Below are 27945 nucleotides of genomic sequence, written 5' to 3'. Positions count from 1 at the left end.
TGTTAATTTAGTTTGAGTCAGCGTTTAGTCAGTAGGCATAGTTTGGACAGAGGAGGTACGACCACTGAGAGGCAAGTGTACCTTTCTGTCACAGATATGAGACTGTTGCTAACCAGTTACATGTAGGATGCTAATTCATGCTAACGTTAGTTAGCAGGGTTAGCTGTGCATTTGCTGTATGAGCTGATGTATCTATGAGTATGGCGATGATAACCAAGAACTATATTTCATGCAATGTGTAGCAATGCTGTGTTTAGTAGTATGCAGTGACATGGCGATTGTTTGTTTCTAGACATTTAGAGTAGGTGACCAGAGGCCCATACCACGAATGGAGGATAAACAGATACAGGATCTTTCCCTTGATTTAGTTTGGCTTAACCAGATCAAATCAATCAAGCTAATCGGTTCCACGACAGCGTTTATCAGCTGGGTCTGTCAATTTGGGATTTCCTCCCTCTGAGCTCATGCACCTGAAAATGCTCAACAGGAGCTTCTGCCCACGAAAGAGGCATGGTTTGTAACAACTAGCCAATCACAATGCAGTATGGACAGCTCCATATTTTACAGTGTCAGACACGCCTATTTCCTCATTCATTACTAACTAACCCTAACCCACATCAAAGTGTATGGTCGGATATGAGTCTGTTACTGAAGGACTGTCTAAAGTTACTGCTTTTATTCACAACAGTCATTTGATTTCTGCTGCCATTTATGCATGTGATGTCACTGTGGGGTCACACCCACTGAGTCACAGCAAGACTGAGCTTGAATGCAGTAATCAGCCTAGATAACTGACACCTGCTGCTCAGGGAGGAACTTGACACTCATTTTGACACTCATTCCCGATTGAGGGGGCGTGTTCCAGTGGGTGTGCATACCCTCTATTAGTGCCTACAGCAGCTTAACACATTCCCTGCCAACAACGTATGAACACGTTTTCAGAATCCAGCTGTTCCCTGCCAACAACGTGTTTACACGTTTTTGGCATCGATTTTTTTTTTTTGACGGTGGGTTGTGCATCTAAGCCTTTTACATCTCTTATATAATTATTGGAGCCACCGAACGTTTACAACCCATTCCACCGACCCACTAAGTGGCAACAGTGCTCTCCTTGCTAGAGAAAGGAAAGCATTTTTTTAACTTGTCAAGCCATTCTCAGCCCAGCCATTCTCCTTTTCGCGCTGATTGCTGGCGATGCGGGATTGCAAATTTACATAATAGATTCAGCCGATCTACTATGATCGGGTGATAGATAACAGGTGGAGGAACACACTTTGAAACACGCAGCATAAATATGACCAGAATCGCAAAAGCTTCTCTCAACCAAAACTCCAAACAAGCGAGTCCATCCCGACTTCCTCAAACAGCGGCCGTGCAGACAGGCCAGACAGGCACAGGAGAGCAGCAAAGCACTGACTGGTGACAAGCTTGTCCGCCCACGGAGGGCGGAGTTGAAGCAACTCGAGAGGGAGGGAGAGAGAGAGAGAGAGAGAGAGAGAGAGAGAGGGAGGGAGAGCGAGAGGGAGGGAGAGAGAGAGAGAGAGAGCGAGAGGGGGAGGGAGAGAGAGAGAGAGAGAGCCAAAAATGAATGGTTAAAGTGACAGTTCCATCCAATTTCACAAAAAGCCGTTTATCTCTGAATATTCTTTTTCACGCTAAAACCATGCTGTATTCAACTGCTAATGCTTACATAACTACTAACTCTACAAACTAACTCTTTTAGACAGAGAAAGTACACATTCTATTAGTACTTTTGAGATATTGTATGTTCACAAACTCCAAGCTGAAACGAATCCTCGGCTCTTATAAAATGAGCCATAATCCTCAAAAAACGGCTTGGCAGAAGCTACCTACAGCAAAAAAAAACGTCTGGCAGTCAATGTGTTAATATACTCAATAAAACCTGTATGTGTTTTTTGCGAGTAGAAGCGTAAACTCAGTCTAAATTAATTTCCAAAATCCATAGGCCTATTTAGATCATAGCTTTAATGTTAGAAATATAGGCTCTGAATCAACACGGTGCAGGCATAGTTTTCATTGAATTAAACAAATAGCTCTGTTGCACACAACACCTTAGTGCTCTTTGGAGACATTTATGCTAACCTTTTTACGCAGGTGATTTAGTGATATTTCTCCACTCAGCGTTCAGCTGCAATCGGCAGGGTCAAACATGCTTGGGAGCAAATAAAAAGGAATACTTCACGCTGGAGGAACAAACCATAATCTTAAGGAAATATGAAGAATTCAAAGATGTAATAAAGGCAACACTGCTGCACATAATAATCACAGAAAGGAGAAAGTTGACTCACAGAAAGTTCAAAATCTCCGTTGCAGACACGGTGTGCTTTGGAAACTATGATTAAATGGGTCTTGGCGGTTGCAAAATACTCTTCTCTCCTTTTGCAGGAAGCTCATTGGTTCGTGAGCAGTGCCTTTTAAGGTTTAATCTTATCCTGCTCCAGATCAGGTTAACCGTGCAGCATAAGTTGCTATGGAAATACATCTTGGTAAGAACTGAACTAGCGTCGTAGCACAGCAAACCCAGGGTTAAACCTGAAGTTACCTCGCTAAGCCACTAATCTTGCTTCGTGGTATAGGCCTCAGATTTGTGAAATGAAAACCGGGGACATTTCCAGTTCGGCACTTTACATTAGATTCAAGATGTTTACCGTCACTCCGGTTGCACAAGTAGGCTACACACACTAGTGTGAAATTCGTAGGCCAGGAGACTCTGCATGACATAAATATGAGCAAAAAGAAACACGCGAAATGAAACATAGATCAGAACCACACAAGAGCAATAAATAAATAAATTGAAAAAACAACATAGTGCTGCATGATTTGGGGAAAAGCTGTGATTGTGATTATTGTGGACAATATTGTGATTGCGATATAATAAACAAATGGTATCTAGGGATGTGTGACAGTATGATAACCTTGGACAAAAATACCACGGTATCGCAGGTTTGCAAAGTGCTTATTAGTGATGGGCAGGTTTGAACGAATCGTTCGAAACTCGAGACTCTTTTTACTGACTCGGGACTCGTGAGGATTGTCTGACTCGACTCGCATCAAGTTAATTGCTATGAGAAAACAACCACTTTAACACTTGTTTCAACTCAGTACTCGCTCTCCCGCAGGCAAAATCCCCTCCCTGTCCTGAGCTGAAAGGCGAGCAGAGCAGAGCCCGGCGAGCAGACCCCAGCGTGAGCAGAGCTGGAGCTGGAGAGGACTGGAGGTACTACAACTGTAAGTGATGACGTAAGACATTGGGTCTGACCACGTGAGACTAGTCTGCAGACGACGATGCAAACTCCAATGAGAAATCACTCACGTGTTTTGCGCCATTGATCATTTTTTTTACAATCGGCGACTATAAAGCTTTATCAGAATTCTCTGATCTCATATTTATACTGAATATTGTCCGATCGATCAGGGCATCCCTAATTGATGGCCTTTATGTTATATGGTTACAGAACCACACAAAGGGAAATCATACTTCCTGTCTGAACCTGTTAATGGTGCACAGTGAGTGACGTTGGTAATAAAGTTCACTGAAGACAAATCCATCTAAAGAGCACTTTATTCCCAACGCCCCACAGTGATTACATTAACTGCCCAGCAAAATAGTTAGCGAGAGTGAAGTGCACATGACCTTGTCTGATTTTAACAGGTTCAGTACTTTTTCATTTTTTCAGTGTGAGACCACTAAAGTTGAATCGTCTCTTGCCCCTCCAGGCCAGCAGGAGGCCCTCTGCTCTTTGTGCTTCACTCAACAAACACGAACCACGTTGACCTGGAAAACAGTTAGTCGATCTGCTTCCTGTCCCACGCGCTGTGTTTGTTTTGCAGAAGGAAGAAAGCCCTCAAGTGCTGAAAGCAGTCAGAAAGGAGTCAAATGTGCAGCTCGGGGGCCATGCAGCTGCTGAGGGTGTGTGTACAGGAGCGGATCAGTGCCGCTGCTGAAGACTTTCTGCTCCTGCTAGAAAAAGGAAAAGAAAGGGCTGAAATCCCGCCGGAGGAGCTGAGAGCGCTGCTCACCAAGCGGCTAACTGCGGCTGTGCAGGAGATTTTCGCGCTGTTTGAGAAAACCGTGGCAGAATACGAAGACAAAGTTCAGCGGTCAGAGCAGGAGATCCACCGCCAGAGGAAGCTGCTTGATGAAGTGAAGCTGCACAGAACAGGTTAGTCCATCCCGACCATAGCTAGGAGCAGCGTCAAGCTACACACAATAAGAAGGCAGGGTTGACTTTCGGTCACAGCTTTCAAAATGAAACCCTATTGAAGAAAATATGTTGCTACGGTTTTTGGGTGAAGTGAAAATAATGAATTCAGACCTGCCAACCTGCACGCATTTTTCGTAGCATGCACAAATTTTGCCATCAAAGTCCGCTGCTACGATTTGTCATTTATAACTACGCAAAAAGGCGTTGACTAGGGGTGTTGGAACAAATTTCGATATTCGAATATAATTACATTTGAATAAATATTCATAAAATTAGATTATTATTATTATCATTATTAATTTTATTATTAATTTTTTATACGGCAAATCTTGTCCGTCTCACCTTGGCTAACCAGCGTGTGAAAACAAACCATGTTGTCACATGTGATGAACTATTAAAGTTTTCTGAGTCTGGAATCACAATATAATCTCCTGAGCACGCAGTGCATTAGCGTTGCAGTAGTGTCGCTTGCCTGACTATCTCCCTGCACCGGCAGACAATAGGAGCATTCAAGTAGCCCCAAACAGCCTTATGGCTCCCTCTCTCTCCCTCTCATTACATTCATCATGCACACGCACGCATATGCTCGCACTGAATGATGAAACACAGTTTTTACCATGTTCCAAAGATGCAGACATGAAGCGGTCTAATTGACAATTGAAAAGTAGCAATTAACGTTACTCTTTACTGTCCAACACATGCCAGTTCTGAGAAATTGATTCACAACGAGAGACGGATTGTTTGTAGGCATTGATTAAAGCCCCAAACGCACTGGGAGCTCTGACGCTCGCGTTTTGAAGCCCACCCGTTGTTTTAAACGGCGATTTTGGAGCGTCAAATGAGGATCCAGCAGGGACCAAAGTGCTCTGAGATCCCCCCCTCTCTCTCTCCACGCAGCGACTGTCATCCCCGCCGTCATATCCACAAACAAATCTCACGGCAGTTTAAATATAGCAAGCATGCCAAATATAATGCTACACTACACTATAGCAAGACTGATCAATGTGAGAATGCTCTTCTAAACACAGTGACTACTAATATATATTTCCCTACATCTCATGATGAGATTAGAACGGCAAAAAATGTAGACAGACTGAATTGCTTCATTTTCTCATCCTCCCGCAGCACTGCATGACGGACAGGTAGGACGATTAATTACAGCCTCTGGCTGACAGCTGCGCAAAACTACGGTATAACAACTTTTTATTCATCAGTCATTGTGCCTGCCTACATATAAATTAGTGGCCTTTTCCCCAAAATACTGATGGTTCTGTGCTGTCGGAAGGTACAGTAGCTGACAGCTGCGTGCGGACTTGCTGCGCTCGTCCTCCTGTTGTGTATGGAATTATAATAGAATCTATATTCAAGAGGGTGTTCAAGAAATTTGAGAGCATTATTTATCAATTTCACGTTCATATTTTCGACCCTTGGACTCAAAAAGCCCCTGCGTGTGCTCAGATTTACTCTGCTTGTCCTCAAACTATACGCTCGCGCTCAAAACTTTACACTCGCGCTCAAAACTTTACGCTCGCGCTCAAAACTTTTCTTTATGGACAGATTTCATGCACTCACATTCAAATATCATGTCCTCGGACTTCGATTTTGTCTGCATGTGCTCTCAGTCTGTGCTCCCATTCAAATTGAGTGTGCTCTCTCTTGGAATTTCTCCTCTTGGATTTTCTCTTTGCTCTTGGATTTAGAGCGAAACATCAGTATCAAAAAGATAAACCAATAGAAAGCCAGTATAATGTTGACCAATCAAATATCCCTGGGTGGTTTCTGGGTGCATTTGTTTTAGTTTTAGGCTGTCCCGTGTGGGCGGTTTTCTAAACTCCAGTAGGTGGCGGTAATGCACATACATATGTTTGCCAACCGCCATCAAACTCCAAAAAAGAAGAAGAAGAAGGTTTTTTCTACCAACACGCAAACAGTTCATGTTAGCAGGTATCCTTACATTTGTTTATAGTCACGTTATTAGTGTTTAGACATTTGGTAGATGTGGTTTTTAATCGCTATAGTATGACTAGCTCTATAGCCTGGTTGAAACAGGACACCCGGTTTAACGCTATCAGGTTATCAATGTGTTTTACTGTCAATGGTATTTACTGTCGATACTGGCTAACGCAAGACCAGCGATTAATGTTAGTCGGTATTTTGAGTGTTTATTTTATGTTTCATCGTGGCATTCCTGTTCACTAACGTTACAATTGCTAGCTTTAACGTTAGCTATTGTTAGCTAACTAGTCGTAAACATTAGCTTGCTACCTCCGATTGGAACTGTCTTTCGGCTAGCTATGCTAACCTAGAAAGAGGTCTTTCTCTTTCTAGGTTAGCATAGCTATTAGTTGGCATGCTTTATCAAGGTGAATGCGCTGGGCAATGTTACCATCCATGGCATAATGTGTTGATAAATTATACTGTCGATCGATGGTTCAACCAGCAAATGCATGAGGCCAGACATTAATGTTCGTTTATTACAGTCGGGCCGCCGGTGGCATTTTGTTAGCTAGCGGTATACTCTCATGAGGCATTCCTGTTGTTAGCTACAAGCTCACGTTCTTTTCATTAGTTTTGTTAAACTAACAAGAGCAATGCCGATTGCCGAATCACTTATGTGGCAAACACATGCATTTAAATCCCTTATGTAACTTTCCTAACGACGTTAAATGAGCCACTAGCCAGCTCGGTTCAGGGCTTTATGTATCACGTTAACGTTAAGCCTAGCTTAGCCTGATCGTTACGCGATACACTTATCGTAATGCTATGACATATTATCAGAGCCATTCATAAATCCATCTGGTTATTTGGCATCACTACTGTAACGGACTGTTCAGTGTTGTGATCTATTTGCGTTTGTATGTGAGGCTCTGTTTAGTGTTCACTCAAGGGTTGTTGTGGTCCTGCTGTGGTATTCGGATAATAAAGTCAAGCCTTTTATAACGTTACAGCCTGACTACCGTTTATTTTCTTAACAAAGTGTGAATAGGCGGACCCGAATACACGGCTACATTGGTATCAGCGGTGGGATTATTCACAGTTTTGTTTATTTGTGACGTTAAAGTGCGGAGGAGCCGTGTTAGTGCATTTAGCTTAGCTGCAACAGTATAGCCAGACTGTTCAACACTGAACAGTCTGTTACAATACTAATTTGATTGTTGATTGTGTGTGTGTGTGTGTGTGTGTGTGAGAGAGAGAGCAGATCTAGGTTTTTCTGTCATCTGTCTGTCTGACTGAGGAGCCCAGATCAGAAACGCCATCGAGCAACGACCTCTGAATAATGTAAGTTATGCTATCCTTCAAATGTAAATATAGGGGACTGGTAACTGTAGTAGTTTTTATTAAGTTTACACAAATACACATTCCATCCTAAAAGTATAAATTCCATCGCTACATGTAGGTGTGTTTGCATAGCACATTTTTTAAATCAGATTTCCACAGAGAGGAACATATTAATCTACTAGGAATCTCGCGATTCCAAGGCTCGCCCGCTGCGCAGCTTCGCCCACGCTGCTGGCTGCCGAGCTGGCCTGCAGCTCGCATGCGCAGCTCAGCCACTGCGTGGCCTCGCCCACCCTGCAGCTCGACCACTGTATGGGCTCACCTGCTCTTATGACATCACTGATGATGTCACAACTTCATCGCTGATGGCATCACAATTGCTCTTATGGCATCACTGATGATGTCACAACTTCACATCTGATGACATCAACAGTCTTATGACATCATCGGTGATGGGGGAATTGAAACAGGGAAACAACAAACATTGCCCACATGTTCCCTTTTATAGATAATAAGATAGATAGATAGATAGATAGATAGACTGACTGATGGATCATCACTGACAGTCCTGGAAAATGATCTAGAAAAGAACCCTGAAGTAGAGAGTCACTAACTCCACCCTCCTCTCTCCTCTCAGTTCGAGTACGGCCGGACTCCCAGCCTGAGGACGTCAACATGAACAGCTGATCTTCCTCATGTCCACTGAAGCGTCCCAAAACGTCACTGCAAGAACAGCGTCATTCACCAACGCCACTTCACCAGGACGCATTGACACCGCCTCCTCCTCCACTCCGGACCCCTCTGGAGCCCGACCCTCCTGGCGAGACCGGGACAGCGCGCGCGCATGCATGCATGCATGCATGCAGTCAGCTGAACGCAGCCAGGACGCTGTGGGCTCCCAGCCTTCTCCTCGAGGCCTGATGGCCGTCTGCACAAGCCACACAACAGCTCTGGGGCTGGTAAGCAGTGCTGGAAGCATTGTAATAGACTAACTGTCCATTAATCTCCTTATCAGGCACCCAGAAGTAACAGGACTAATTTTAGTGTTTTCTTCCAATTTGGGCCAGTAGGCTAGTGTCGGCCAAATTGGAATTTTTTGTATTTTCATTCCTTTCATTCCTTTCATGTTTTTTGTCCTGTCTAGTGTGTCTCCTGTTTCCTGCAATCAGCATAATTATATTTTATATATATATATTTATATTTTATTACCCATAGGTTCCCCAAGGTATTAACTTGCCCAAACTAATCTTTTACGGCCTAGTGGTGTGCTGTGCTTCGACCCCTGAACAGATGGGTGAAATGATTTGGCTTGACGTGCTTTAGCCTATCTCTTAGACCAGTGGTTCTCAACTGGTGTAGCCTCAGGACCCACTATTTTCCTTGTCATGAAGTCGCGACCCAAGTTTCAGATTTTTTTTTAAACCACTCAAATTTATTGCACAAAAAATAGCGCATTAATTTAATACACAATGCCTTCATGCACTGTTATAAACCTCAAATGAACAAAAAAGTGCAACAGAAGTGCAACTAGGGCTAAAAACCAATTGAAATAAGGCAGACTTGAATTACAGGCCTATATGTTTTTAAATTTAAACAAGTCAAACTGGTCATGCTCAGAAAGTCTTATTTGAACTGTATGAAATATGAAATAAAAGGCAGACTTATCTTGAATTACATGCCTATATGTTTTTAAACAAGTTAATAATAATAATAATAATAATAATAATAATAAAACAAGTTAACCTGGTCATGCTAATCCAGTTTCAATAGTCTGAATTTAACTAATATGAAATAAAAAGGAATCACAGGCAGGCTATATGCTTTTTAGTTAAACTGGTCATAACTTTTAATTAAACTGGGGCCATGCTAATCCAGTTTCAATCATCTGAATTGAACTAAAATTAAATATGAAATGAAAAGGCAGACTTAAAAAAAAAAAAAAAAAATTGGCCAATGTCCACGACCCAATCAAAACGGCGTCGTGACCCACCAGTTGAGAAACGCTGTCTTAGACGGTCTTGAATTGTGTGGTTTGGTTTTACCCATGTTAAATTATGAGCTTGATCTTATGCATGTGTGCCCAAATGTTTGCTGAATTGCAGTGTCCTCTGGAATGGAGTGTAATATGAAACTGGCCTAACAAGTATTGGTTGTGGCAGTTTGATCTAGTGGGACAAGCTACTGGGAAGAGGGGAGCTGATTTAATCTGCAGAAAACAAAGTATTTTGTATGTTAATGATTTATTCCTAAACTAAATGTTAATAAATGGAAATGTATAAAGTTTACTCCGTCTCTGTGTGTGTGTCTTGGGGATTGAAATAGGTGGTGTCAATTCAAGTGGGCCAGTTGCCCCAGAAATTGTTCAAGTGTGACAAATACATTTCAAATGTGCAATACTTATTGCACTTTTATTTTATTTCATTCTGTTCAGTTGCGCTTAAATTTTGTTTTAGTCTTCAGTGATACAGTTGCACTTTGAATCCTTTTGGGCAAATACGGTTATAATAATACATTTGAATGAAATTTGTGAATGACAGTTTTGAGTCAATTTGTCCACTGTTATTTTCTTCTTCTGGCGTTTGTTCTTAGACTTTCAGCTCCGTTGAGGCGAGCCAGACCACTGTGTCATCGTCCAGGGCAATTAAGCCATGATCACCGTTTGGTGGCCGGTGTTTTGGGCAGCTATTCATTATGTGCTCCACAGTCAGTGATGGGTCCCCACCTTCACACTGGGCGCTGTCCGCGAGGCCCCACCTCAGCATGTCTGCCCCGAAACGCCCCACGCCTGTCCTCAGGCGGTTGAGAGTCGACCATTGGTTTCGGGGCAGGTGCTGGCCAGGAACGTCCGTGGGGTCCTTGATGTAGCGGTGGAGCCTAGATGGTTCGGCTGACGTCCACTGGTCCCTCCATCTTGCCTTGACCCATGAGGGCTTAGGGATGTCGGCTGGTGTTATCAATATAATGTGATGTACATATTATTACACTACAAGGGTGGCACACAGCAAGTTGTACTTTCAGCTCTGTTAAAATGTTTAGTACATTATGTATACTAGAGTATTGCAATATATCGCATTCTGCATTTTTTTATTGAGTGCTTCAGAATGTTATTGCTGTTTGATGTCAGAATATTTTTTGTAAAGCCTGTGTGTATCTGAGCAGTTCCCAAATGATGGGAGAGTACATGAGTTGCCTACACAGTATATGGCAAGAGGAAAGATTCAGAGGGACAAATGCTGTTGTGCTAGCAAGTGCTATTGAACACTAACCAGTAGTTTTATGCTTTTATGCACCTGGATTTTAACTGTCAAATATAAGTGTTGGGTAGGTTATAGAACTTTTCACTGTAATTCTGTTGCTTAACAGTTTCTTTGGATACAGTGGTTCTCAAACCTTTTCACGTCAAGGACGCCTAAACGGACACAAATTAGACCATGGATCCCCCATTTGATAAGATTTTGGCCCAGGGTCCCCCATCTGATAGGATTTTTGCTTTTAAATGGTTTAGTACAGAAACGGAAGCCCTTGACCAAAAGTCATTCAAGTCATCAAATTATGTCACTGTTACTTATGGAAATTGTTATAGTGAAAATAAATTATCCCCCGTTTTGCTGGGGACCCCCTGCAAACCCCTCAAGGATCCCTGGGGATCCCCAGAGCCCACTGAGAACTACTTGGATAGAGGAAGACTACAGGATTGGTGACTGGTCTGCATGTCTTTTGAATGTACAATTTACCTTTGTGCTATTCAATATAAACACCACTATACCAGTCTAGCAGAAAGGGCCCTCAGATTTTGAGATACACCCCTACCCGAGGTAGAACAAAACCCAACAATGATTTTCTTATATTTAGGGTCTCCCATTAATTAAATTGATTGTCACGGGGGGACTTTTTGTTGGTGTTGTTCTTTAGAACTACCCCAATCCTACTTCACCAAATAGTCAAATGATTTACCTAAAACAAAAATTGAATTATAGTCCTGTAAACATAGCTTTAGTTTAGGCGGAAATTGTACTTTGTGGTGATAGGAACATAGGACTCCATCACTTTTCTCTCATTTATCAGAAAAACAGAAATCCCTAAAAAATAGACCATTACTTAATTGTCTAGGGTGCTATTGAACACTAACCAGGATGGACCCATCACAGACTGTGGAGCACATAATGAATAGCTGCCCAAAACACTGGCCACCAAACGGTGATCATGGCTTAATTGCCCTGGACGATGACACAGTGGTCTGGCTCGCCTCAACGGAGCTGAAAGTCTATCCTGGTCCATCTAACCAGGATGGAGATATCTGGTAGTTTTATTGCACATTAGATTTCTTTAGACATAGGCCTACTACCTCTTCTCTGAAACAGTGAAATTATGTAATTCCAAATGGGGGATAAGTGGCATAATAGCCTATAAGTTAAGAATGCTCACTCTGATGGTCATCATATTTGGAAAGGGAAATACCAGGTGGCTGAACTACATCACCAAATAGTCAGAATGTGGGTAACCCAATAAAATAAAGTTAATGTACATTTTGCAAGTTTTATTGAAACTGGAACATTAATCCAAACTATATAAATCAGTAGTATCTCCTGTCTTGACATGACAAAATAATACAATTATAATAGTAATAATAATACATTTGTTTTATGGTAGCCCCAAATCTCAGTGCTTCATTTCATTTCATAAACAGAAACGGACTAGAAAACAAATTAACCAAGCAAAAACAAAACAGACGAATAAAAAGTGGCTGCTCATTTGATCTGGTATATGGACACTTGTTTCCCATCCCTTGCCGATAGGAATGTCTCTGTCAATGTACCTACTGATTGTAAAGCGCTTTGGATAAAAGCACTATATAAATGCAGGCCATTTACCACTTACCATAACAAGGGTTTGAGCATGTGACTGTGACACACCATATCGCTGTCTGATACATTGCTCTTTGGACATGTTGTTCAAATGCATCCTCTGTTGGTGGCAGATTTGCAGAGACTGTTTTTTTTTTTTTTTGGGGGGGGGGGGGGGGGGGGGAGGGACAGTGCATATTAATGAACAGTACAAACAGTACATGTAAATATGCCAGATTATAGCCTGAAGGCTAGTTTCCGTCTGCAGTCCCTTGGCCGGTTGATGCAACCCAGAAAACAAGCACAGTGACAGAGAAAACTCATAAAATACATGGGAAATATACAATCCTAGCAATACAGTACAATTAGTAAAGAGAGAGAAGAGGAAAATTCAATTATTAATGGTGAAAGGTAATACAAGTGTGAGCATCCTGCAAGGTCACACATGGTCGCAGGACTGGTTCAGTCTCAGCCACGCTTTTAGATGGCCCTTGAAGGTGACCAGACTGGAGCTTTCCCTTATGGAAGGGGGTAGGCTGTTCCATACCGTGCATCCTCTAAAGGACAGCACATTCTGACCAAACAAGGTTCTTCTTAGTGGAACCTCACAGTCTCCGTTCGTGACGGCTCTGGTGGATCGAGTCGAGTTGGACATTGCTCTGTATTTAATGAAGGTGTTAAGAGGCGGTGGCGCAAGGCCATGAAGGATTTTGTAAATTAGACAAGCGGAGGTGAATTTTCTGAAATCGTCAAAACTTAGCATGTTGTACTTGGTTAGAATATTGCAGTGGTGGTAAGTGAAAGGTTTTTTTATCCAGAATTTTCAATGCTTTTTTATAGAGTATCTCAATTGGCTTAAGGATTGTTGGGCCTGTCATAGACCAGCTGGTCAAACAGTAGCTCAAATGTGACAGTATCATAGAATGCAGGAACATCATGGCAGCACTATCCGATAAGGAACACCGTATTTGCCTAAAGTTATGTAGATGGGATTTTATTGTTTTCGACACCATTTTAACATGGCTCCTGAAGGAGAGTGGAATCTAGCATAACACCTAAATATTTGAACTCCTTAACAACATTGATTTCCTCAGTTCCTAAGAATACGTTGGAATGTGTAAGAGTTGTAGCTTGCTTCAAGAAAAACATACAAACAGTTTTTTTTGCGTTCAGTAGGAGACAGGACCTGGTGAGCCAGGCCTACACATGGGTCAATGTCAACATGGTTGACAGTGTCGAACGCCCTTTTTAAATCTAAAAATACAGTGCCTACACAGCCCTTTCTATCTAATAGGCTTTTACATTTTTCAATGAGTGTGACCAAGGCAGACTCTGTAGAGTGGTCTGGTCGGAAACTGAACTGCATGGGCTGCAGGGGGGTTTGACTATTACCAAGAAATTCCATTATTTGTTTGGCAATCCATTTTTCATCATTTTGTATGATGGGCAAGATGTTGATCGGTCTATAATTATTCAGGTTGGAGCGTCTCCTGCTTTAAAAGTGGGGGTGATTGAGGCCAGTTTCCACGCCCCAGGAACCACCGAGTGCCTAATGGACAGGTTAACAAGGTGCATGATTGGGGACGCCAGCGCCTCCTTGTGTGTTTTCAGAAAGCTGGTGTCGAGACCGTAGACATCCTTGGCTTTTGAATTGTTTAGAGAGCACTGATGATATTGATGACTTCTGTCTCAGAAATGTCTTGGATGCAGAATTGTAGTGGTGGGTTGTCTGCTGTTCTATTTACTGGTCTGTCAGGATGCAGGGATGAGGTGAACTGTTTAGAAATGTCTTCGATGGATTTTATAAAAAAAAAATGTAATTCCTGTGCCAGGATAACAGGGTCTCGGCACAAGCTGGTTGTAAATTTTTAATTCCAGGCCTTTGATATCCTTCTTGTATTGTCTCCCTGTTAATTTGTTTATGTTCTGCCATATTTTCTTACTATTCCCCGTTCACAATAATTTGAATCCAAAAGTTTGCTTTGGCCTTTCGCAGCTCCAGTGTCACTTTATTTCTGGCTGTTGTAAAGTTGTACCTGTCGATGCTTAATCCAGATTTAATGGATTTTTTTAAGTTGATTTTGTTGATGCATTTATGAAACTCAGTCCATCCAAGTTTGTGCACATCAGTCCATTTTCCTTTTCCTAAGCACTACTTAACTTATAGGCTATTATGCCACTTAACCCCCATTAGGAATGACCTAATTTGACTGTTCAGAGAATAGGTAGGCCTATGTCTAAAGGAATCTCATTTGCAATAGAACTGTGCCAGATATCTCCATAAAACTACTGGTTAGTGTTCAATAGCACTTGCTAGCACAACAGCATTTGTCCCTCTGAATCTTTCCTCTTGCCATATACTGTAGGCAACTCATGTACTCTCCCATCATTTGGGAACTGCTCAGATACACACAGGCTTTACAAAAAATATTCTGACATCAAACAGCAATAACATTCTGAAGCACTCAATAAAAAAATGCAGAATGCGATATATTGCAATACTCTAGTATACATAATGTACTAAACATTTTAACAGAGCTGAAAGTACAACTTGCTGTGTGCCACCCTTGTAGTGTAATAATATGTACATCACATTATATTGATAACACCAGCCGACATCCCTAAGCCCTCATGGGTCAAGGCAAGATGGAGGGACCAGTGGACGTCAGCCGAACCATCTAGGGTCCACCGCTACATCAAGGACCCCACGGACGTTCCTGGCCAGCACCTGCCCCGAAACCAATATGTCGACTCTCAACCGCCTGAGGACAGGCGTGGGGCGTTTCGGGGCAGACATGCTGAGGTGGGGCCTCGCGGACAGCGCCCAGTGTGAATGTGGGGACCCATCACAGACTGTGGAGCACATAATGAATAGCTGCCCAAAACACCGGCCACCAAACGGTGATCATGGCTTAATTGCCCTGGACGATGACACAGTGGTCTGGCTCGCCTCAACGGAGCTGAAAGTCTAAGAACAAACGCCAGAAGAAGAAAATAACAGTGGACAAATTGACTCAAAACTGTCATTCACAAATTTCATTCAAATGTATTATTATAACCGTATTTGCCCAAAAGGATTCAAAGTGCAACTGTATCACTGAAGACTAAAACAAAATTTAAGCGCAACTGAACAGAATGAAATAAAATAAAAGTGCAATAAGTATTGCACATTTGAAATGTATTTGTCACACTTGAACAATTTCTGGGGCAACTGGCCCACTTGAATTGACACCACCTATTTCAATCCCCAAGACACACACACAGAGACGGAGTAAACTTTATACATTTCCATTTATTAACATTTAGTTTAGGAATAAATCATTAACATACAAAATACTGTTTTCTGCAGATTAAATCAGCTCCCCTCTTCCCAGTAGCTTGTCCCACTAGATCAAACTGCCACAACCAATACCGTACTTGTTAGGCCAGTTTCATATTACACTCCATTCCAGAGGACACTGCAATTCAGCAAACATTTGGGCACACATGCATAAGATCAAGCTCATAATTTAACAACATGGGTAAAACCAAACCACACCACACAATTCAAGACCGTCTAAGAGATAGGCTAAAGCACGTCAAGCCAAATCATTTCACCCATCTGTTCAGGGGTCGAAGCACAGCACACCACTAGGCCGTAAAAGATTAGTTTAGTTAGTTAATACCTTGGGGAACCTATGGGTAATAAAATATAAATATATATATATAAAATATAATTATGCTGATTGCAGGAAACAGGAGACACCCTAGACAGGACAAAAAACATGAAAGGAATGAAAATACAAAAAATTCCAATATGGCCGACACTAGCCTACTGGCCCAAATTGGAAGAAAACACTAAAATTAGTCCCGTTACTTCTGGGTGCCTGATAAGGAGATTAATGGACAGTTAGTCTATTACAATGCTTCCAGCACTGCTTACCAGCCCCAGAGCTGTTGTGTGGCTTGTGCAGACGGCCATCAGGCCTCAAGGAGAAGGCTGGGAGCCCACAGCGTCCTGGCTGCGTTCAGCTGACTGCATGCATGCATGCATGCGCGCGCGCTGTCCCGGTCTCGCCAGGAGGGTCGGGCTCCAGAGGGGTCCGGAGTGGAGGAGGAGGCGGCGTCAATGCGTCCTGTGGAAGTGGCGTTGGTGAATGACGCTGTTCTTGCAGTGACGTTTTGGGACGCTTCAGTGGACATGAGGAAGATCAGCTGTTCATGTAGACGTCCTCAGGCTGGGAGTCCGGCCGTACTCGAACTGGGAGGAGAGAGGAGGGTGGAGTTAGTGACTCTCTACTTCAGGGTTCTTTTCTAGAGATCATTTTCCAGGACTGTCAGTGATGATCCATCAGTCTATCTATCTATCTATCTATCTATCTTATTATCTATAAAAGGGAACATGTGGGCAATGTTTGTTGTTTCCTAGACTCAGCCCTCAGTCTTAATCCGTTTCACTCCTGTAAGACTGAGAATATTACTATTTAAATCTTTGCATAACGTTAGGTGGCGCTGTTGGAAACCTTGCATCGGAGAACCAATCATGAGTGTTGTGGGCGGGCCTGCTTTCTGGGCGCAGTGACGCTCATGCAGAACCAGTGTCTCGCAAAACATCGCAGCGTTTGCGGAGAAACATATTAATCACTTAGAAACAAACATAACCTGTTAATAGGACGTGTTTCATCCGGCCCCGGCGGCTAGAGGTCTTTTCCCCAGCGATAAGACAGACTCCCGAGGCTAACGTTACAGAGCCTGCTGATGACTCACAGTAGCAAGCGGACCACTTCCGGGTAGGAAACATCATTGTAAAATAAACAACAGCTATAAATTTTGTTTGGAGCATATCAGCTTCATGCTCTGTGTTAGGACTATGATAAATGGCATTGCCGCTACCAAATAAAATTATAATAATAAATGTAGGCGTGTCTGCTGCCGGCCGTTCTCGCCGGGCTCGGACAGACAGTTTCTGGCAGTGAAATTCCCAGACGTTTGGTGGCGCAGCTCACCAAACCTCTGGGAGCCGAGACTAGTTGTTTCCCTGTTTCAATTACCCCCATCACCGATGATGTCATAAGACTGTTGATGTCATCAGTGATGTCATCAGATGTGAAGTTGTGACATCATCAGTGATGCCATAAGAGCAATTGTGATGCCATCAGCGATGAAGTTGTGACATCATCAGTGATGTCATAAGAGCAGGTGAGCCCATACGGTGGGCGAGGCCGCGCAGTGGCTGAGCTGCGCATGCGAGCTGCAGGCCAGCTCGGCAGCCAGCAGCGTGGGCGAGGCCGCGCAGCGGGCGAGCCTTGGAATCGCGAGATTCCTAGTAGATTAATATGTTCCTCTCTGTGGAAATCTGATTTAAAAAATGTGCTATGCAAACACACCTACATGTAGCGATGGAATTTATACTTTTAGGATGGAATGTGTATTTGTGTAAACTTAATAAAAACTACTACAGTTACCAGTCCCCTATATTTACATTTGAAGGATAGCATAACTTACATTATTCAGAGGTCGTTGCTCGATGGCGTTTCTGATCTGGGCTCCTCAGTCAGACAGACAGATGACAGAAAAACCTAGATCTGCTCTCTCTCTCACACACACACACACACACACACACAATCAACAATCAAATTAGTATTGTAACAGACTGTTCAGTGTTGAACAGTCTGGCTATACTGTTGCAGCTAAGCTAAATGCACTAACACGGCTCCTCCGCACTTTAACGTCACAAATAAACAAAACTGTGAATAATCCCACCGCTGATACCAATGTAGCCGTGTATTCGGGTCCGCCTATTCACACTTTGTTAAGAAAATAAACGGTAGTCAGGCTGTAACGTTATAAAAGGCTTGACTTTATTATCCGAATACCACAGCAGGACCACAACAACCCTTGAGTGAACACTAAACAGAGCCTCACATACAAACGCAAATAGATCACAACACTGAACAGTCCGTTACAGTAGTGATGCCAAATAACCAGATGGATTTATGAATGGCTCTGATAATATGTCATAGCATTACGATAAGTGTATCGCGTAACGATCAGGCTAAGCTAGGCTTAACGTTAACGTGATACATAAAGCCCTGAACCGAGCTGGCTAGTGGCTCATTTAACGTCGTTAGGAAAGTTACATAAGGGATTTAAATGCATGTGTTTGCCACATAAGTGATTCGGCAATCGGCATTGCTCTTGTTAGTTTAACAAAACTAATGAAAAGAACGTGAGCTTGTAGCTAACAACAGGAATGCCTCATGAGAGTATACCGCTAGCTAACAAAATGCCACCGGCGGCCCGACTGTAATAAACGAACATTAATGTCTGGCCTCATGCATTTGCTGGTTGAACCATCGATCGACAGTATAATTTATCAACACATTATGCCATGGATGGTAACATTGCCCAGCGCATTCACCTTGATAAAGCATGCCAACTAATAGCTATGCTAACCCAGAAAGAGAAAGACCTCTTTCTAGGTTAGCATAGCTAGCCGAAAGACAGTTCCAATCGGAGGTAGCAAGCTAATGTTTACGACTAGTTAGCTAACAATAGCTAACGTTAAAGCTAGCAATTGTAACGTTAGTGAACAGGAATGCCACGATGAAACATAAAATAAACACTCAAAATACCGACTAACTAACATTAATCGCTGGTCTTGCGTTAGCCAGTATCGACAGTAAATACCATTGACAGTAAAACACATTGATAACCTGATAGCGTTAAACCGGGTGTCCTGTTTCAACCAGGCTATAGAGCTAGTCATACTATAGCGATTAAAAACCACATCTACCAAATGTCTAAACACTAATAACGTGACTATAAACAAATGTAAGGATACCTGCTAACATGAACTGTTTGCGTGTTGGTAGAAAAAACCTTCTTCTTCTTCTTTTTTGGAGTTTGATGGCGGTTGGCAAACATATGTATGTGCATTACCGCCACCTACTGGAGTTTAGAAAACCGCCCACACGGGACAGCCTAAAACTAAAACAAATGCACCCAGAAACCACCCAGGGATATTTGATTGGTCAACATTATACTGGCTTTCTATTGGTTTATCTTTTTGATACTGATGTTTCGCTCTAAATCCAAGAGCAAAGAGAAAATCCAAGAGGAGAAATTCCAAGAGAGAGCACACTCAATTTGAATGGGAGCATAGACTGAGAGCACAAGCAGACAAAATCGAAGTCCGAGGACATGATATTTGAATGTGAGTGCATGAAATCTGTCCATAAAGAAAAGTTTTGAGCGCGAGCGTAAAGTTTTGAGCGCGAGTGTAAAGTTTTGAGCGCGAGCGTATAGTTTGAGGACAAGCAGAGTAAATCTGAGCACACGCAGGGGCTTTTTGAGTCCAAGGGTCGAAAATATGAACGTGAAATTGATAAATAATGCTCTCAAATTTCTTGAACACCCTCTTGAATATAGATTCTATTATAATTCCATAGTTGTGCAGCAAGAGTCACAGAGAGCATAGCCTACAGCCCTCGTCGCGGATGAAGAGAGGGGGGGGGAGAGAAGCAAACTATTTTCTGCAGAACTCAAAAGCAGGTAAACCACTGTTTGATTAGTGAGAATGTTGCTAAAAGGAGGAGAGAGTGATGAGGCTGTCATCCGCTGAAACACTTCACGGGGCGGTTGCGTGTTGTGATGTGCTCTTCTTCAAGTGGAAATTTGTTTACTAGCAACATATTTTCATTCTGAGCTTTTAAAATTCGTTTCTGCTGGTTTTATTAGACTAATTCCGACACCTGCATAGTAACATAATTCATTTGAGAATTGTGAGTATGGATTTTTTTCCTTCTGCCCGCGTTTCCCCTTTCTGCAATGCGTGCAGCTCCTATGCAGTAGCCTATCGGAGGAATGTTTTTGTTTAGTGTCCTGGAGGATTCGTCTTGTCTTTTCATTTTGTTAATGTTTTTTTCTGCTTCTAGAAATAAACGCTTTCTAATGAAAAAAATAAAGCATTTGTTGTGGTAATTGTTTAATGGGGCACAGACAGTCAAATAGCGCATTTTAATCGCATTTTAATCGCATTTTAATCTTCTTGGTTAACCGATCAATAGTCTGCTAAGGGTCGGTTGTCGGTCAAGATTTTTTTATTTTCGACATCCCTAGGAGAGACACTAAGAATAATTAATAAACAAGATTAATTGGTCATCTAAATACTTAGTGAAAATTAGTCTTGTTTATTAATTTGCAGAAACGTAATGGCATGCCTGAATATCACTGACAGGCTTTTACAGTATGTGTCACTTAAACAGGCATGGAGATTAAACCAAAATAATAAATGTCCCAATCATTCATATTCATTAATTGGAATTGCAATCTAATGGTCTCTCTCTCTCTCTCTCTCTCTCTCTCTCTCAACTGAAGTCCCCCATAGATTACTTTTTATGCCTCCGCCGGCGATAGCCAGGCCGGAGGCATTATGGATCCGGGTTGTCCGTACGTACAGTACAGTATGTCCGTCCGTCCGTACGATGTTCGTTAACGCGATATCTGAGGAACGCCTTGACGGAATTTAATCAAATTTGCCTCAAACATCGACTTGGACTCAAGGATGAACTGATTAGATTTTGGTGGTCAAAGGTCAAGGTCACTGTGACCTCTCAAGCACCATTTTCAAGCTTGTTAACGCGATATCTCAGAATGCCTTGACGGAATTTAATCAAACTTGTCTCCAACATCGACTTGGACTCAAGGATGAACTGATTAGATTTTGGTGGTCAAAGGTCAAGGTCACTGTGACCTCTCAAACACCATTTTCCAGCTTGTTAACGTGATATCTCACGAATGCCTTGACGGAATGTCATCAAATTTGCCTGAAACATCGACTTGGACTCAAGGATGAACTGATTAAATTTTGGTGGACAAAGGTCAAAGGCCAAGGTCACTGTGACCTCTCGAACGCCATTTTCAAGCTTGTTAGCGCAACATCTCAGAAATGCCTTGACGGAGTTTCATCAAATTTGCCTCAAACATCGACTTGGACTCAAGGATGAACTGATTAGATTTTCGTGGTCAAAGGTCAAGGTCACTGTGACCTCACGAATGCCATTCCCAAATTTGTTAAAGCGATATCTCAAGAACAGCTTGATGGAATTTCTGCCAATTTGGCTCAAATGTTGACTTGGGCGCAAGGATGAAAGGATTACATTTTGGTGATCAAAGGTCAAGGTCACTGTGACCTCTCCAACGCCATTTTCAAGGTTGTTAACGCCATATCTCAGGAATGCCTTGACGGAATTTAATCAAATTTGCCTCAAACATTAACTTGGCCTCAAGGATTAACTGATTACATTTTGGTGGTCAAACTTCAAGGTCACTGTGACCTCACGAACGCCATTCCCAAGTTGGTTAACGCAATATCTCAACAACGGCTTGATAGAATTTCTTCTGATTTGGCTCAAACATTGACTTGGACGCGAGGATGAACTGATTCCATTTTGGTTATCAAAGGTCAAGGTCACTGTGACCTCTCGAATGCCATTTTCAAGCTTGTTAACGCGATATCTCAGGAATGTCTTGATGGAATTTCTTCGAATTTGCCTCAAATGTCCACTTGGACTCAAGGATGAACTGATTACATTTTGGTGGTCAAAGTTCAAGGTCACTGTGACCTCACACACCCAATTTCCAAGCTCTGTAACGCAACATCTCAGGAGCGCCTTGACGGAATTTCTTCCAATTTGCCTCAAATGGCGATTTGGACTCAAGAATGAACTAATGGCAGAGGCATAAGTCCGCGTTGCGGTCATTCTAGTTTAGCAGTGAGATTAGTTCTAGGGTCTATGAAATGTGCTATACCAGGGGGTTTCAAGTGTTGGAGAGTGAGCCTCCCCTCAGAGAACATGTAGACAGCTGCGACCCCCCCCCCGCCCAATTATTACTATTATTTGCTATTGTTACTATTATTGCATGTTCCACTCAGGCATAAAAATTAGTTACAAAAATGTTTCCGCAGATTAACAACTTGTTATCATGTTTGTTGAATGCCAATGTGATTCACTTGTGCCATAAGGCTGTATTGGGCTACTTGACTGCTCCTATTGTCTCCCGGTGCAGGGAAATAGATTGGCAAGTTAAACTACTGCAACGTTAATGCACTGCGTGCTCATGAGATTATATTGTGATTCCAGACTCAGAAAACTTGAATAGTTCATCACATGTGACAACATGATTTGTTTTCACACGCTGGTTAGCCAAGGCAACATTTTAAAAATAAAATAAGATTTTAAAAAATCGAAGAAAATAATTATCGTATTTTATTAATATTTATTAAAATCGAATTATATTCAAATATCAAAATTCGTTCCAACAGCCCTATTCTGTAAGCAGTTCCTCAGAAAGTCACAGCATCACTGCAGTGTGATTGCTAATGAATTCACCCACTCTTCCTTTGTAAAACTTGTTGAAAATGTTTTATGCCAATTCATGACGCCTATGGATTTCATTAACATTATGAATTTTAATGGTAACAAGTTTAGGTTGACTTAGTCAGTTTCCCTTAATGTGAATATGTCTGTATTTCAGCTGTACCTCCATGCCTTCAGCAGCTGTTGGTCATTAAAGAAGAGGTTCCCCATGAACAGCAGGAGTGGAGCTCCAGTCTGGACCAGGAGGACCCAGAGCCCCCACACATTAGAGATGAACAGGAGGAACTCTGGACCAGTCAGGAGGGAGAGCAGCTTCAAGGGCCGGAGGAGGCCCATATCATCCAAGTCCCATTCACTCCTGTCCCTGTGAAGAGTGAAGATGATGAAGAGAAACCTCAGCCCTCACAGCTTCATCAAAGCCAAACTGATGAGAACAGAGAGGCAGAGCCTCTAGCCAGCAGCTCAACAGAACAGATGAAAACAGAAGCTGGTGGAGAGGACTGTGGAGTATCAGAACCAGCTAGGAACTTAAATCCAGCTAGTCATTTAAAGCCCACTAGTGCTGGCAGGACTTCACAGTCTTCTGAACCTGAGACTGAAGACCGTGATCATGAAACTAGTGAAGCTCAGTCAGGTTTAGACTCACAGGAAAACAGTGAAGTTCTTGGGAAGAACTTTAGTTGCTCATTTTGTGGTAAAATATTTAGTCATAAAGGAGACTTGAACAAGCACATGAGAGTCCACACAGGAGAGCAACCATTTAATTGCATGGTCTGTGGTAAAGGTTTTGGTCAGAAAGCAAACTTGAAGTCACACATGAGAGTCCACACAGGAGAGAAACCATTTAAGTGCTCAGTCTGTGGTAAATGTTTTGGTCAAAAAGGAGATTTGAAAACACACATGAGAGTCCACACAGGAGAGAAACCATTTAAATGCTCAGTCTGTGGTAACAGTTATAGTCAAAAATCATACTTGAAGATGCATATCAGAGTCCACACAGGAGAGACGCCATTTAATTGCTCAGTCTGTGGTAAATGTTTTGGTCTTAAAGGACACTTGACGACACACATGATAGTACACACAGGAGAGAAACCATTTAAATGCTCAGTCTGTGGTAAAGGTTTTGGTCAAAAAGGAGATTTGAAGAAACACATGATAGTTCACACAGGAGAGAAGCCATTTAAATGTTCAGTCTGTGGTAAATGTTTTGGTCTTAAAGGACACTTGAAGACACACATGATAGTCCACACAGCAGAGGTCCCTTAATATTGGGCTGGACAATATACTGTAATTCAATAGTTGCATTGTCTTTCAGTAGTAGCATATTTTGATACTGTTGATTGAGTGATTGTCATACACAATTCTGTTCAAACTCTAACTGAATGATGAAATGCAAATCATTAGTGTGTAAAATGAGATGAAACAAATGAGGGAATATTTTTTTATTTTTTACCTATCATTTTTTACCTATCAGACCTCAGTAAAACCATTTAAAGTCCGACACATTTGAATCTCGCCGGTCACAAAGTCCGGTGAAAATAATTCCCTCTCAGATTTAATTGTATTAAAATAAGATAAAAATAATTTTCTACACATCTATTAAATGAAAAAATATTTTTATGATGTGTAGGTTATAGCCTATATGATGAACCATTAGATTTTAATTAGGAAGCACACACTCTGATTGAATGCAGTGTGCCACGTCACCAGGCTCTCAACAGGTAGACAGTGGCTACCGGCCGTGCCTGCATACTGACAAGCAGTGACGAGGGAGAGTCATGGCCAAATAATCGAACCTTAATCCTATCCAGAAGATCCCAGAACTCTCCTTCCTTCAATCAATTGGTTCCCCAACAACATGTCCTCCAACTCATACATGAGGTTGTAATACTGCAATACGACCATATAGCATGTCTGCTAGACTAGCGCACCTCAGTGGCAGAGAAAAAGTACTACGCGACGTCCGCCCAAGCAACTTGAAAAAATGACTTTTCTTCCAAAAAAACGTTAGGCGAGTGGGCGAGGCCGCTGCGTATGCGTGCTGCAGGGCCAGCTCAGCGAGCTGCAGTAGGAATCAAGCGCGAGTAAGAAAACCTGCATTCAGTGGAGAGTGTCAGTCGGCCAGACAGCACAGATATCAGAGTAGCTTGTGCAAGTTAGGCAGAGAAATACAGTAGTAGTAGTAGAAACTGAGAGCTTTAATAATAGAATGTAAATTGCTCTGATATTCTGCTTAAATTATTAAATCATGCTTAAATTGGATTGATTTAAATGGGTGTGTTGCTGCTTTGATGTAATTTTACGCTTCAAATTAATTCTTTAACTGTTTTGTTAAGTAAATAAATTTGATAAGTAAATAAAAAGCATTTACAGACTATTTTGCATGGATATGAATACAGGTGTGCCTCAGGAGGTAGAGCGGGTCGTCCACCAACCAGAAGGTCAGAGGTTAGATCCCCAGCTCCTCCAGTCTGCATGTCGAAGCGTCCTTGGGCAAGATACTGAACCCCCAGATACTAAAGCGGTTTGGATAAAAGCTGTATAAATGCAGTCCATTTACCATTTACCTTGAGATTTTGGCCTTCCCTTTGGTGCGCCTTGGGCACAAAATTTTTGAAAACCACTGCGTTAATCTACCGTGATTAATATTCCAAAATGTCCCTTGTGTTTTTCCAAAGTGCATTTAAGAAGAACTATAGACCATCCGTTAAACATCTACAGACGAAGCTGAATTGTTGAATGTCAACTAATAAGCTGTTGAAACGTTACTAAGACTATCTGTAGGCGGACTATCCAAAAAAGTATTACCAAATATTCTGTGGGTCTTGGAAAATTAGTGAAAATGATCAGAAACCCTGGCTGTGGCTGGCGCCTTTCCCTTTGAACCTCTGGTGGGTAATGAGTTAAAATATTACATTTTATCACAATAAGAAATTTTGCCAGATAGGAAGTGAATTATGTGTTTTGCCACATTTGGTCAATATAGTTCTTGAAACTGCAGAGTGCTTATTCCCATTTCATTCCCATATTAATTTGATTAAATTGTTTTTCTGCACTATAAAACTAAGGTAGCATGGTTAATAATGAACCTGCTGTAGTGTTGCCAATTAATGTTAGCATGTTTTCAAAGTGCATGATCCGCTGCCATTAAACTAAACAAAATTGATTAATTGGTAAGCCTGTATTTCACAGCCCCAGGTCCAAATGTCATCATTGTGTCGAAAACACATAGCTGCCTTTGCTTGCCCAGCTTGCCCCCGGCCACCTGGGTAAAAGGTAAATTGGAGGATTATGATGATGACATCTCCCTCTCCCTGGGTGGCTAAACAATAACACATTTAACTGCTTCACAACTGTTACGCTTGGATGCCTGTTCTTATTCATGACTGATTAAAACAACACTTCAGGCACACAGGTAATTTTCCAGGCAAGTTCACAAACAACCCCCCCACCCACCCACACACACACACACACACACACACACACACACATTCTTCATAGGTTCATTTCCTCAAAATTAACCAATATTTTATGCTTTTCTTAATATATTTAAAATTGATTTATCATTATTTAACAAATGTTTCTAAAATGGCAATGATGTGCAAAATATAAGAAACTATTAAATATCAAGGATTTGAAAAAGACATGAGGCCGAGGCTATCTGAGCAGAATTTTTATTCTATTCTACTAACCAATAGAGCTCAACATTCACACAACATTCACCTCAGGTTCCGATTTTTCTCAATCATGTTTGGAAAAATCTTTATCCAAAGAGTTTTAAGCCTATACCGCAGCTAGGCAGCTGTTGCTCAGGAGGTAGAGCGGGTCGTCCACTAATTACTTTGAAAGAAAGAGGTCGGTGGTTCGATTCCCGGCTCCTCCAGTCTGCATGTCGAAGTGTCCTTGGGCAACACACTGAACCCCAAATTGCTCCCGTTGGTGTGGCAGCACCCTGCGTGGTAACCTGCCGCCATCGGTGTGTGAATGGGTGAATGTACCTACTGACTGTAAAGCGCTTTGGATAAAAGCGCTATATAGATGGAGGCCATTTAGAACTAAGCCAACAAAACAAAAACATAACGGGGGGGGGGGGGTGAATTGATTTACCCCCCTCCCCCCATCTTTATTTTTTGTTTTTGCTCCAACTGAAATGTTATGGTCACTCACGGTTCCGTAGGTCACGGGTTGGCTTGGTTCCAGCCTAAAAACTGGTTCTATAAGGATTTTTCGAAATGTCTATGGAGAAAATGAATGGGAAGCTCACTTCCAGGTCAAGATATGTCATGTCAGCTCTATTAGCTCAATGGCTAAGGTTCTAAGGTAAACTTATTCTGGTTCTGATAGCCATTCCATTGTGTCCATTTTTCAAAACTTGACCTTACTCTACCGGTTGTTACCAGATCCTACAACTATATCTCGCAGTGACCAAACAGGCAGCTAGAGCCATTTGCCAAAGCATAATTCCTTAGCTGAGAGAACAGTTGGAGTACAGTGGCGCATTCACTTTAGACATGTGGACAGATGATTATAGAAAAGGCTATCTTTGTCACACAATCCACTACATCAATGGCAAATGGGAGCTAGTCGAGCGAGTGCTTTCTACGATGGACTGGGAGAGTGTAAAACAGCTGATATAACATCAAACCAGCCATCATCCAAGCCCTGCGGCGATACAACATTGAGGATTTCTTCTCAAGACTGATAGGGGGCTCCAACATAGTGGCAGCCCTTCACACTGTCACTAGACTGAGCTGCGCTGGTGCCTCTTTTGCCAGTGTGGGCGCTATACCAAAAATCAAACATAATTATGACTTTACCACCTTGTGGCTTAAAATTTCCCTTTTGTAGCATGCATGTTCATCTTCTTCAAACTGTGTCCCCCGAATATGGGACAATCTGTGCAAGGTCATCTCCCCCTAGCACAATTAAATGCATTCCTTTGAATTGAGCTTTTCCAAGAAAACAGGCTGTACACACACACACACACACACACACACACACACACACACACACACACACACACATTAAATACTTTCAGGTGATGATAACAGGCTATAATATGAAAGCTAACATTCCACAATTTAAAAAATGAGTAGCTGCTTGTATGCAATAGGCCTATGGTAAGGAAAGATTTTTGATTTGTAATAACCATCATTATAGGTTCATGTAACAGCGTTGTGTTGATGGTAATTGCAGCAACCCAAGTTAAAGGATGGCTTTACCGGTAATCAACCC

General features: G+C 42.1%; 1 protein-coding gene across 1 annotated transcript; it reads left to right on the top strand.

Annotated features, from left to right (window-relative positions):
* Window positions 1–3197: 3197 nt before the first annotated feature.
* On the top strand, window positions 3198–27630 carry LOC310790144 (uncharacterized protein; the record flags this gene model as incomplete). Its single annotated transcript, XM_083651823.1, has 4 exons — window positions 3198–3249; window positions 3853–4184; window positions 22868–23055; window positions 27559–27630. The coding sequence occupies exons 2-4, from the start codon at window positions 3899–3901 to the stop codon at window positions 27628–27630; spliced, it is 546 nt and encodes a 181-aa protein (XP_083507949.1). The 5' UTR covers window positions 3198–3249; window positions 3853–3898.
* Between the last annotated feature and the right edge of the window lie 315 nt (window positions 27631–27945).

The sequence above is a fragment of the Poromitra crassiceps genome, assembly GCF_964638095.1.
Source record: "Poromitra crassiceps genome assembly, chromosome: 15".
NCBI lineage: Eukaryota > Metazoa > Chordata > Actinopteri > Beryciformes > Melamphaidae > Poromitra > Poromitra crassiceps.
Note: the sequence above shows the minus strand (reverse complement) of the source record. Positions and strands in the feature narration are given on the sequence as shown.